At 37.4% G+C, this 13,700-nt stretch overlaps 1 protein-coding gene across 5 annotated transcripts in view; it reads left to right on the plus strand.

The window, feature by feature from the left end:
• PPP2R2C (protein phosphatase 2 regulatory subunit Bgamma) overlaps nt 1-13,700 on the plus strand; it is a gene marked incomplete at its 5' end in the record, with an annotated part of 136,954 nt that overhangs the window by 16,774 nt on the left and 106,480 nt on the right. For 2 of the 5 annotated variants that reach the window (XM_083861630.1, XM_083861631.1), the window contains one exon: nt 2,644-2,735. The exons of 2 other annotated variants lie outside the window; for them this stretch is intronic. In XM_083861630.1, the coding sequence (XP_083717756.1) occupies nt 2,669-2,735 (67 nt within the window). The remainder of the gene's footprint in view (nt 1-2,643; nt 2,736-13,700) is intronic. One more of the 5 variants, XM_083861633.1, reaches the window with a different exon arrangement.

Raw genomic sequence — 13,700 nt, forward strand, 5'->3', positions numbered from 1 at the left:
TGTAGGACTCACAGGAAAGTTTCTGGTGGAGATATAAGTCAGTCTGAGAGTTGCATTAGAGTTCTTATATGCACAATAGATTCTACATTAGATTTAAACAAGGAGGGAGAAGAGGTATTCTAGCTTGGATTTGGTGGCAGGATGCATATTTATCCTAAAAATAGCATGTGCTTTCTGTCATAGGAGAGCTTTCTATTTGAATTGGACTAATCTCTGAAATGTATCTTCCTTCAGACAAAGTTGCTTTCTATTTTTATTCCATGAATTTCTCTCCCAGATGGTGAAAGTGATCCTACCTATTAGAAATAGCCCATATGGTTCAAGTGCCTCTTGAAGTGATTGGTGTACATAGGTCAATGCAGACTGTAGGAGGCTGGAGAACAGTAATTTGTGGGGAGAAAATGAGGATGATGTAAGCAAAGGAAAGGCTCTTCAAAGCTTTTAATGCATAAGGTGTTAGTTTTTGAACACTTAAGGGTTTTTTTTGAAATAAATGTATGGTACCCTCAAAGTGTGAAAACCATGGCATGGATATCTTTGTAGATTAATAAAGTACAGAAACAAAAATCTACACTGTGACCAATTCACCTCTTGCTTTCAATTGTAGGGGTTCCCCTCCCCACAGTTTTAGCATTCACCAGTTTGCATTTCAGTGAGGGTAAATGTATTAAAAGTTCTAGTCCTTTCAATGATTATTAGAAGATATTGCCAAGAATTTTGAAGTATTTAAATTCTTTTCTCTGGAGATCTAATCAGTACTATTAATGTATTATTACTGTAATATCTAGATTATTCATGTATCATGACCTTTTGCTGACTCTGAGAGGGCTTTAGGCAACACATAAAACCCAAAGTTGTCACCTTCTTTTCATTTTGCTTCTTTCTGATATTCATTGTTTTTGTCACGTGAAGAAAAGGAGCAGATTTACTAAAATTCCTGTTAATGTTGAGAATAATCACCTTCTTAGAAGGTGAAGAGGACATTGAACTGTAGTACCCACCACAGAATCAGTTCTATTTATTTGAGCCAACCTTTTGTATCTTATTTTATATTTCGATATACAGATTTATTAAATATGCTACTATGTATGTGACCAATCGTTATTATTTCTCTTGGAGATTTCTTTCAAATATTTTGGCAAAGTCTATTTATAGTCATAGCTCATTGACAGCTATAATTATACTGCAATTAACAGATTCTGAGAGACACAGACTGTTTCATTGCTTTGAAGGGGTTAGTATATTGGAAACTGGGAACTTTAGAGAAAAAACAGTATGCAGTTGCAAATAAATGATAAAAAAAGAAGAAGAAAACAGCTATATGGAATTTTGTTAAGGAAGTGATTGATGCATGAGTCTATTTTGTCCAAATAAGAAGTGAGCAATTCTATTTACCCCTACATTTACTCTTCAGTTGAGGTAATAGATGCAATACAAGTTTGTGTGGGTTTTTTGGGTTAGGTTTTTTTTCCTTAGTAGAGTTGTTCTGCCATATAATTATCATGTTTTTCTTGTCTTTCCATTTTTTTCAGCAGTTCTGAATTATGTATAAATCTCACATGTATAGGGTTTGTCTTGTCTTTCAGTTCACTTGCAAGATTAACACTGCTGTTGACCAAAGTTAAGCAAATGCAATGAAGGCTGATATTTTTCCAATTAATTATTGGAAATTGTTCCTGCCTGTGAACATCAGTATTCGGTGCACACTCATACCAGAATAAAGTGGTTGGTCATTAGCTTCCAGTCCTTGGTGTCTAGACTTGACATTTCCTCAAAAAAACCCATCTTGGTACTCCTGAAAGATACAGAGAGCACTTTTGGAACAAACACATTTGTTTTAGTAGGGCTTTGGAGAGTTGGTTTGGAAATTGAAAAACATTGCATTCATCACCATGCTCAAAAGAATGATTTATTCATGTGTTTCAGATAGAATTATTTTTGTCTCTGTCTCTCTAATGGACTGCACTTTGAGATATACAAATCATTTGAATGTGTCATACTAAAAACTGGTGGCCGAAAGCTGTTATCCCAGCTGGAAACCAGGAGAACTGTGGAAAGTTTCCTTTTTTCCTTTAAAAAGGAAAAAGTCTTTGTTAGGATAGATTCTTGTGGTAATCCTATGTAGATTTATGTGGAAGTAAAATAAACTGCCTCTATGGAATATGTTGGACAGGAGAGGCAAAATAACTGTTCCTCTATTAGGTAATTAATATAGTAATGGTTTCTGTAAAGGAAATGTATAAAGAGCAGAAAACTGCCATTTTGAAAATGAGGTAGAACATTTGATGGTTATTTGTTCATGTCAGAGTTGAGAGATTATTTTAAATACGATTTTCTTAATTATTTTATTTAGGCTATCTTGTTATGTTGGTTCTCAATGACCATATCTCAGCTTGCAACATAGGTAACTGGCAAGAGCATCATCAGCTCATGAACCAAAGAATCCAGCTTGCTGCAAACGGAGCTCCACGGAAGATATGAAAGTAATCCAAATACTTCTGTAGGAACTGGGGGTTCTTCACCACACCCCGAGATGTACTCTCTCAAATCAGGCATTTTCAAATTAATTCCTTTTTTCGTCACTTGTGATGTGGAAGGTGCTGTCTGACAGCCCTGGAAATTAAGTCCTCTATTTCTCCACAGGACAGGTATAGCAAGGGCAGCAGCAATGCAAGCTTCCCCACACTGTCCTGCCAATGTTCCTCAGCCCAGTTCTGAAGAAGTCACTTCTGGAGGTGAGTGGGTCTCTGTCTGTGCAGAGACTGCTGCAGGGCAGTGGTTCCTGCAGGACAGGCTGTTGGATGGAGGCTGGCCCCTTGTCTTGAGTGACCACCAGTCTTTAACAGATAATCAGTTTATATATCATAAAGCAGCGTGGGCTGGATTCGTTGACTTGCATTATTCTGCTTGACTGTTGTCACATTTTGATATTTCTTTGTGGTTGGATGGCACCTGTACATTTTTTTCTTTTTGCACTATTTTGTTGTTAAAGACGTTGTCAATGCTTTATGTACACGTCTCCAAAGTGGCATGTGAATAACTGAATGCAGCCTGTAAATGTGATACAGAAAAGCAGTTACTGGTGGCAGGCATGTGTGCAAGAGGAGCTGTAGGGCACTAGACCAGGAGGCATGCTTTGAAATGCACCAGAAATTGATAAGAAAGTGTATGTTGGTTTCCAGTATCTGAATGAATGATTAGGTTTCTTTTGCAAAGCCATATCTTAACCATTTCTCTTTTCATAATTACTATGTAATTTAGATATTAACATCAATTAAGCTGGTAAACTAATGTTCTTTTTAGATTATTTTACAATTAATGAAATCTGCCTATCTAAAGCTAGACATGCAACATTCTACACTGAAAATAAAGAGCATGTATTGCAGTTACTATAGACAGTAGTCATCCAAACCAGAAATATGTGATAAATCATGTGAGAGGAATTAATGACAGATGCAGGTTTTCAGAACAACAATAGTGAGTGCTTACCAGTTTGGCAAATTAATTCTCCTATGCATTCCTGGAGTTACTTAAGCACTACATACTTCAAATACTATGTGAAGCATTCTGTTTTCAGCCAAATGTACATCTCTTAACCAAGAAATAAATCTGAGAAAGTGGTAAACAAAAGGCTTAGCAAAGCTGTTAGGTCATGGCAAATTACTTTTTTAGTTTCAAATGCTATGTGAAGGATATGTAATGCCTTTATTGTCATTTGTAGTTGAGGCCCTTAAGTCAGTTTAACTCTGTTTCTATGGCTGTTTCTAAACAGTGTGATAACAAGAGACCATAGTACAATTCAATTATTGTATGAATTGAGCATTGTTCCTGTCTGTTTCCATGAGATCATAGAGTAAGAAGAGTTAATTTTCATAGTCAAAGTAGACTTCCTGAAAGGATATCTTAATTTTTTAACTTTAACGGGTATGAATCAGAATAGCATTCATTCCATATACAGCTAAAACAGTTCCTGACTTTTAATTTCTTTTTAAATTATGTCAGGTAGCATGGGCTATGGACTTGTGTTCATAATTAAAATTAATGACTAAATCCTGTTGAGAAGTCATTTGAAACTGATCCATAAAATGGAAAGCATTTTGAGAATCCTTGTCATGAGAATACATGGAATTAGGACATTTGCTAATAAGTCACCTTATTTAATGTTCGTATGGTGCCAATAAACCATGTGGATTTGATTTTTTTCACCTCTTTTGAATGCAATGCAGAGTGCTAGTCTCTTACTGATCTTGACAAAGCTGTAGTGAGGTCCAGAGTTGGCCTCCCACACACTGAAGTCCAGAATTTCAGCTCAAACCTCCCTCTCTTGCATGTACACCTTTGAAGATAATTATATACCTTGTCACAATTAAATCTTTTTTATAATAGACTTCATTTTAAATTCAAGTACAGAAATACATTTTCAGTACAAACACAAAAAAATGGTTCTAGAGATTGTTTTCTTCCCACAGTATTTATTCATACCACATTCATCTCTCTGTCTCTGCATCTGCTTTCTGTGAATACTAATTAATAGAGTCTGATTTTTTCTGCATATTTACATTGAATAGTGGTGATCTAAAGTAGCACACGTGTAAACCAGCATATGGCCCAGAGCATCTAGAGCTCCTTGATCCTGAAGCCCTAACTTATACAAATCTGTTGTTTCTACTGTGACTGCTTACATGAGAAGAGACTTTGCATTACATTAATAGTTACGGATCCCTACCTTAGGAGCTCCCACTTATATCAAGTTGTGTTTACCTCCAGTTATATCCTAGTGATTGTACAGCCTCTCAGAGCTTCTGCCCAGGGCCCGGGAGTAAAGGAAGATTAAACCAGACTTTCAAGAGTGTATAGAAATACTTTCCTGAAGATAACAGTAAATTGGTTTGAGGCTTCAGGGTCTATTTAGAAACTCATTTTTTTCACTAGCGACTAGAAAACAGAGTTTAAGAGACATAGTCAGAATTTTGGATTAAGTGTCAGAAACAGAGGCTGCAAACAAGGAACAAATAAGAAACACTTTAGGTTCATATTGAATAATGTGTGGTCTTTGCACAGTTGGGAAGCCCCCATGCTAAAATGTTGTTCCTTTTTTTACTTCCTATCTGTGAAGATAATATAGATCTGTGTTTATAATAGATTCAGAAGGGTTCGCTTATCCCCAGTCTTCTGGAGATACATCTTAAAAAGCATTTGCCTAGCAGGTTTGGAGTTAGGGTGAAGTACATTGGTCTGTCTGTGATGATCTGGAAGGAATTGTTCAAAAAGAAGTGTTTATTTGAGGCACCTAGAAATGTCTCGTGTCAGCAATGGACTTCTAAAAGTAAATTACTGAGATACAGCAGAAATAAATGTCTTCTAATCAAAGCTTTATGCCACTGGCATGTGTAAGTAGAAGGGAGACTGGAGTACCAGAGCTATCAGAAATGAAATCTCATTGCTCAGTTATCAGGCTGTGTGACTGGTTTCACAGACTTATCACATAGTTATCTCAGGCTTCTATCATGTTACTGTTCAGAATTATTGGGGCTGTAGGAAGGAATTTGTCACTTGCCTCTCTAGGTTTCGTGAAGGACTAAGTTTTTACCATCTATTAGTCTTTAGGTTCACAGTTTTAGTCCAGCGGATTGTGACAAGATACCATTAGCAATGACCAGCTGCAGAACAGTGTATGAAAAATGCTTGAGTTTAAAGGTTTAAATTTGTTTAGGATTCTACAGAAATACTGTGGCATCTTGTAGCCCTGGTTCATGCCTGAGATGTTTTGGTTTTCTGAAATTCCTTTTGAATTTTCTGTAAACAAGAGACCTGTTTTTGTAACTCCAAATTTGCTTACATTCTTTCCCTAGGAGGGACTACTTCTTGATGTCCCTCTGGTCTGACCAATGTGATTGAGGAGGTTTGTCTTTGTTTCACCAATCAAATTGGTCTATGTAGAATAGTATATAAGGGAGACACATCTCAAGAATAAAGGAGTCATTTTCAGCCTTCTGAAGTCAGAGTCTTTGTGTCGTCGTGGTGTACAACAGCATCAGCATCTGTAAAGGTTTAAGTGTTGCCACACATGCAACTCATTACAGAACCATTGCTGTGAGCTCCTACAGGTCAAGGAATGCATTTTTCTATGCACACCTAAAGCCAACCCTCTGTACATCTTTGGATACACCAGTGATGCAGGTAATATGTGTTTATAGCAGACTCTGTGCAAGGAAAAAACAAGCAAATGCTGCCCCAAGTCCCACAATAATGATTTCACCCATTTATTTATTTTCTTTTGAGTGCCTAGAAATTTTAGGTCTACTGAAATTGCTTTTGACAGTGTCACTTTTAATCTTGTAGCAGAGTATTTGAACTCAGATGTTGAAAACAGTCCAACCAAAAAATTGCCACTTACAGAAGATCAGATATGCAGACAATAAATGAAAAGGTGATACAGAATGTAAATCCCCTTTCAGGAGCTTATGAGAATGCCATCTGATTATCATAACGACAACACAGGTAACCATCATTCTCTGCATTCCATATAATCCTGACTCACAAATGAGCCGAGTTTTCACAAAGTCAAACTATAAGATCAGCTATGAAGCCCCATGGTTTTTGTTTTTGTCATTCTTCAATTTCTAGGAAGCCTGATGAGACCTAACAGCTCGAGAGCATTGAGGCTGATGGAATCTAAATTTTCTGTAAGTTTCTTCTACTTTAGAATGCAGCAAATGAAAAATTAGCAGAGTAAATACTGAGACTTTAGAACTGAGATTTTTTTGGAGCAAAAGGAGGGTTTGTGTGTACTTAAGTACTGTTTGCAGTTTCTTTCTTAGGCTCATCTGATGTGCATTTGGACTTAATAGTGAATTTATCCTGCACTTTAATGGCTGTTGTGCCAGGAGGCTGTGGATTTTTGTATATTTTCTTTTGCTTGATCAAACACTCTGAGTTCTTACAGGGAAATGAAGCAAATTAGGAAATGTGTTCTTTTATAAAAAACATTTAAGAACATGCTTCAGGAAAAAGAGAACTTAATTTGTTTTAAAGGACAGATGCATCTTAAAAAGCACTTACATGTTAATCAATCCTTTAATTTTTATTAATCTGTAATGAGAAAAAACCCCAGTGATTAAAATCCCAGGAAATTGATTTGAATTTTTAAGCTGAGTTGTTAGCTGGAATTTAGAGGTTTTGCTGTAACAATCCATCAGATCCTATCTGTGTGTTAAGTGCTGAATGACCTTGTGTCATTTATGTTGCTCTGTGGTTCGTCAAAAGAAAAAGAGCTTAATTTGATAATTAAGTAGGAGAGAATGAAAAAGTGTTCTGGCAGTTTGTGACCAGGTTGGGAGAGATTGATTTGTTCTTTATGATATAAGTAGTGGAGATAACTTAAGAATTACATTTATTCTGCAGAGCAATTGCCTTTTTAATTTTTTTTTTTTTTTTTTTTTAATTCTGAGATTTTTTTTCCCCCTAGTGTTTACACCAGTGTTGTTGGTTTGTGAGGGAGTAGTCTCTGTGCTAGTTTTGTAAGAGTGCTGGAGTAAAGGTTGCCTATTTATGTCAGGTAGAGCACAATAGGACAGTATTCTCTAATCTCCAGAATTATGAAAAAAAATTCAGAAGAATTGAAGTGTAATTGGAAAGGAAACTTTAAAATTGTAAATAGGTTTTTGAGGTTGTGTTTCTCTTAGGATTTTGGGTAGGTATTATTTTTTGTTTCTTTTAATTGAGGTTTTGACTGCCAAGTTCTGAATGGTTGGGAGCAGTTTGAAGGTCTGATTGAAAGTAATTGATTCAGTGTTGTCTCCTGCCCCACTCCTGCCTGGTGGCTGATGGGTTGTGCTGTCCCCAGTGGTGCAGAGGACACTGGGAGACCTTTGGGGGCCCTGTAGGGTGAGTGCTGCTAGATTAATGCTGATGCTGCTGCTTCCTTCCCTCCCCCTGCTTTCCTCTACATCTCCCTCCTTATAAAATATCCTCTTGGCTAAATGCTTGTGCAGAAGAACTGATGTTATGGCCTGTATGTTTTGCCTTTCCTGGTTTTACAGCTGACAGTGCAGGGACTGTGACAAGTGCACTGTGAACTTGCTGCTTCTACCCTTGAACCTGTTAGTAAGTGTATAGGGATTTCTTGTGTGCAGTAATATCCTTTGCTGGGGATAGTGCAAGTGTGTGTTTTCTTGTAACTTGGATTGGAATCTGACACAAGTTCTGAGCAGATCTCATGCTGATTTTGAGCTGAGCATAAAGTAAAGGAAGCTGGGAAGAAAATTGAATTGAGCCTTGCCTGCAAGTAATAACATTTTTATTGTGTGGTGGTGCTGGTTTCACACTGACAGAGATCATTATTTTCTAGTACCTTTCTAATGATGCTATTTTTGTTTCTAATACTTACACCATTTTGCTGATGCTAGTAGCTTGCTATTACATAGAGTCTGTGTGCTGAAACTACTTAGAGATGAGGCTGTGTTATAGAGATCCATTCCACACATTGATCCTGCCCTTGACTTCCCTTCACAGGAACAAGACAGAAAGGAAGAAAATGCTACTGTGTTAATGTTAGATACAGAAAACATCTTCTCTGTTCACAGGATCAGTTTTGTAGTATCAGTGTGCAAAAGAAACAGCTGAACTGATGTTTCAGACAGTTGGCTGTAGAACTGCATGGAAATGGGAGTGGAGGAGTGTCTGATACCAACAAATGAGGAAAAGCCAGTGTAAAACAAACCTAGAGCCTCTTCCATCCTGGAGAGATTTCTAAATAGTGTCAGCAAGGAGATCTACTTCTCACCTGGCTGAGGCTTACAGGTTAGCTTAGAATTTTCCTTGCAGAAGAGAACTTGGTTTACATTGTCTACAGACTGTGTCACCAGTTACACTGTGCTTCATCTGGACAGCCAAGTATGCCTTTTTCTTTCTTTCTTTCCATGAGCCAAGTAAACATAAAACCTAAACTGAAGATTTGATGATAGGGAAAAACCTCTGTTGTTTCTCACTCTTTTATAAGGTCTGGTACTGTGCTAGAGGGCAGAGAGCACTGTGGTATGAAACCAAACATTTCACTGAAGTCAGTTTTGCTAATTTCAAGTAAAGGTTTCCATGGGCTATGTCTAAGACCAAATATAATCTAAATGTTAGATGTCACTAAAAAGTATGTGATGAATAGTGGGATAGAGACAGAGATGCATGGTGGGAAGGAAGAGAAGACTTTAAAAGTAAAACTGTAGGGTGTGCTCATTTACAATCTCCATACTCTTTGCCCAATACCATAGAGGGAGAAAATCCTAATCATGCCAAGAGCTGAACAGCTGTTGCCCTTCTATACAAGCTGATGCCTTCAAGGGTGCATTTACAGAAAAATAAAACTGGGAGCATGGAATGAGGGTACACATAACAGGACAGGCTAAGCCAATTAATCTCTAACTTTGCAATATGTATATATGTACATATATATAAAAAGGGCATATATCTATGTATTTTTAGTATATGATCTTTTTTCTCAAATCATAATAAGGTTTTACATTTAATTTTAAATGTTTTCTCTTTTATCTACCTCTTTAAATCTGATTGAGGAAAACAATGTTCTCTTATTGGAACATAAGCGGCTCTGCTATGAACTTCTATTTTGAATGCTTTGGGATTGTTATGTGTTTTTATGGTAGTAAGTTAAATAAATAGACCTGTATCAGCAGTTTTGAGGATATGAGCTTAGTGTGTAAACATTTGTTGTGTATATTTGATGTGTCCCCCTGTATTTCCAGTGAGCCTTTTGAGATGTATCTTTTCAGTATAGTTAACCTGCGGTGCTTGATAATGCTAAGCATGGTTCTGTGAACAGCAAGCATAATATTTTGAAGATATTTATAAAAGATAATTTTATAAAAGAGAAATTCTTTTATCTATTCAGTTTTCTTCTTCTCTTTTTATGTAGCCTCTCTGTCTCTTCTGATGGAGTGCTTCTATTTTGAGGACTCCACAGAAGAAAAAACTGGCATACTGACATCTTAAATATTGCTTGTGGTAGCTTCTACTGTTTGAAGTTTTTGAGGATAGGAAAGGACTTGGCAGTACCTGAGTGTGCACATGAATGATTTCCCCCTCCCACCCCCCTCGTCCTTGCTGGCAGATGGTCCTTGAAGGACTTTTGCCAGCAAGTGCAAGTCAGAATAGCCCCTAGGAGTGACTGATACCAGGCAGCCTTTCCCTCTTGCTGAGCTCAGCAGAACAAGCCTGCCAGTGAACCTGATCTATCATTTTCAGAGTTATTTCATGTTTTTTGTCTCAGAAATCACAGTAGCAGCAGAGCAGAGTGTTTAGCTCCCCATGAGAGTTGTCAAACATAACCAAATATGAAATTAAATGATTGTTACAAAATAAATGCCTAAGAGAGTGAGTTTCCAGTCTTAATGCTGCAATAACAGAAATACCTTTCAAAAGTATATGCTTTACATAAATTTTTTATTCAAAACGTTTTCTTCTGAAAAAAGGCACAGTTGAGTTTTGCAGGTTGGGATGATCTTCAGGCTGCCAGTGAGTGTTGCTCTGTAGCACCACTCTCACTGCCATAATAGTTCTTTATACAACTGTTGTGATTTCACCCCCTCTGGCAGCCAAGCCCAAGGCAGCTGCTTGCTCACTCCCCCACCTACAGGATTTGGGAAAGAATTCAAAGAGTGAAAGCTGGAAGACTCATGGGATGAGATAAAGACAATTTAGTAGGGAAAGCAAAAGCTGTAAACACAAGCAAAGCAAAACAAGGAATTAATTCACTGCTTCCCATGGGCAGACAGGTGTTCAGCCATTTCCAGGAGAGCAGGGCCCATGATGTGTAACAGTGACTTGGGAAGACAAGCATAATCACTCCAAATGTCCCCCCCCTTCCTCCTTTTTCTCCCCATTTGATGTACTGAGCATGATGTCACATGGTCTGGGATATCCCTTTGGTCAGTTTGGGTCATCTATCCTGGCTCTGTCTCCTCTCAACTTCTAATGCACCCCCCATGTCCTTGCCAGCCTGGCCATGTACCAAAAGCAGAAAAGGCCCTGGCTCTGTGTAAGGTCTGTTCAGCAATAACAAAAAACATTTCTATATTGTCAACCCTGTGTTCAGCACAAATCCAAAATACTCCATAATAGCCACTGTGAAGAAAATTACCCCTGCCAAATCAGTGCATTAGCCCAGATTTAACCAGCAAATATGTATTTAATAATTAATGTGGGTTTTTTGTGTAAAATAATAGAACTTCATTTTGCAGATGAGAATTCCTCTTTTGTATTAATTCTTTTTGAATTCACATTTCTCATTCCTTTTTAGTTGTTCCAAATCCTCCCCTGAATGCTTGTTCTCTGCCTGACCTCTAACACTGTGGATTAAAAGAGAAAAGGACTCCAGATGGTTCACTTCATAGAATGAGGGCACCTTTATTTGTAAGGCATTTACATGAGTTAAAAATCCAACAAAGAAAATAAACTATCTTTATCAATGGTCCTTAAAAATTATGTATGCAGTTTCAGACAACCACATTGTAGTGTGACATTAGATAAGCATCTCCCAGACTTCCCACAGGCTATCAGACCTAATTGGGCTGCCCAAGCCTGATGAAACCGTGTTCCATTGGTATGTATCCCATACCTCCTGGTCTCTATTGTAGTTACTGCAGTAGCAGGTGGTTTTCTGCAGCTTTGCAGAAGTGTGGTTTGGTATCTGGTCATGAGTGAGTGGTTACAGAATATAGCAGAGGTCAGTCTCCTGTGTGCCCCTCATGGACCAAAGCAGGTATCTTTTAGTCATCTTGTGATGAGTATCCTTCAAACTGCAGAATTCCAGTCTGAATTCTGGGACTTCCTCTCTATGACCAGGCTTGGAAGAAATGCTGGAGATAAATAAGAGATTATTTGACAGAATTGCCAGTGAAAATGCTACTCTTACTCGCATTTGATGTGGTTGTGGTAATAATAGCAAGGTGTCAGAACTGATGGTGACTAAAGCTTTTTTCTTTGAAAAACGTTCTTCTTTGTACCAACCATGAAAAACCCTAACCTTAAGAATGAAAATGTCCATGGACTTTGATAATGCAGAGATTTAATCAAATGTGTTGTTCAGCTCTGCCCTGAATCAGTATTAGATGCGTATCTTTCTTGTTATTTAAACTGTGATAGCACTGAGTCACTAGGTGCAGCTGGTTCCATAAACACAGAGGGAGATGGTTTTTGCCCAGAAGAATGTAGTGTTAAGTATGAGACAAGAAAGAGACAGTGTGAGGATATATTAAAACGGGGGGAAAATGAGGTCATGATGACTGGTCAGCACAAGAAGCAGCTGTAATAGGAACCTGGCTGCCAAGTGTCTTTATTCTGTGGTAATCCATTTGTTGCAGTGCCCTGAGGAATATGATTTGTTTTAGCAGAGCACTAGAGTGGAATGTAGATCGAGCTGATCACCCAGTCTCTGAAAACATCCTTCACACTGAAAAGATTCTCTATGTTGCCCTTCATCATTATTTTCTGCAAATAATGATGCAATAATAATAATTATTATAATAACTGAGTAACTGTACTCATACTCAGTTGTGTGACAGTGTCCTTGAATAACCTGGCACTCCTGTGATTGCTCAAAAAAACTTAAGATTAGCCAGAGAACTTCCCTGGTTACCAGTGATCTGTGAAAACATTTCAGCAAAATATATAGAAATGCACCTGAGGATTCCTCAAAAATCTACAACATAAATATGCAGAAAGAGAAAATTCATGGCAGACATCTTTGGAGAAACTTAGAGGGCTTCACATGGGTGACAGAGTCCTAAGCATTTTAGTCTTAGTGTGAGTGGATTTGACATGAATGTTTTTAGGTTTATTTAAGAGGTATGTGCAGTAAAATCTGTCTCTGTGTTGTGTAGTTTGAATGTAATGCAGTAAATCTGTAAGCCTTATCATGGGGACCTGACATGTCTAAAGTGCTCTCTCTGTCCACAAATGGCCCTTTAGTGAGGTAAAGGACTGGTGATGTAGGGGTCAGGACAGAGTAAAGTGCTCTCCAAAGTGGCTTTTCTGCAAAGATGTTATTTTCTTGTCTACTACCACATTCCAGGCAGACTCAGTCTCTCTCTCTCTCTCTCTCTCTGATGGAATTCTAAGCCATAATTGATTCATAATCTATCCTCAGAGATTTTTTTATGACTCTGTCAGTTATTCCTAGCTAAACCAGATTTGAATTGAGTTCAGCTGGTCTCAGCAACAGATGTCAGGTATCACTAAATAATGAAGGGTCATGTAGGAGAAAGCCAAAAATATTCACTCTTTCTGTAATCTTGACCAAATTAATATTTTACTCACTGCATGTTTTTCAAAATTGTTTTGTATTTTTACTGTTAGTGAAATGCTGGGGTATACATAGTGTATGAATATTGCTGTGGAATTGAATAAAATCATATTGAGAATATGTATTTTTCCAGTTTACTTTTAATTCATTTTCACCCATTATTAAATTTAAAAATAAGAGAATTGCAATTAGTGCCATAAATCAATATGTGTCCTGAAATGCAGAGCAAGTGATTTTTATAAGAGGGCAAGCCCCTGTGTTTATAATAAATCAAGTTCATTATCTTTTGAGCCTCCTGATTAAAGTAATTAGTCATTTATGCTGATACAAAGCCACCAGTGAATTCTTTGCTTTGTTTCACAAATATTAAATCTTAACTTGTTTTGTA

This window comes from Zosterops lateralis, assembly GCF_965231275.1.
Source record: "Zosterops lateralis genome assembly, chromosome: 5".
NCBI classification, from domain to species: domain Eukaryota; kingdom Metazoa; phylum Chordata; class Aves; order Passeriformes; family Zosteropidae; genus Zosterops; species Zosterops lateralis.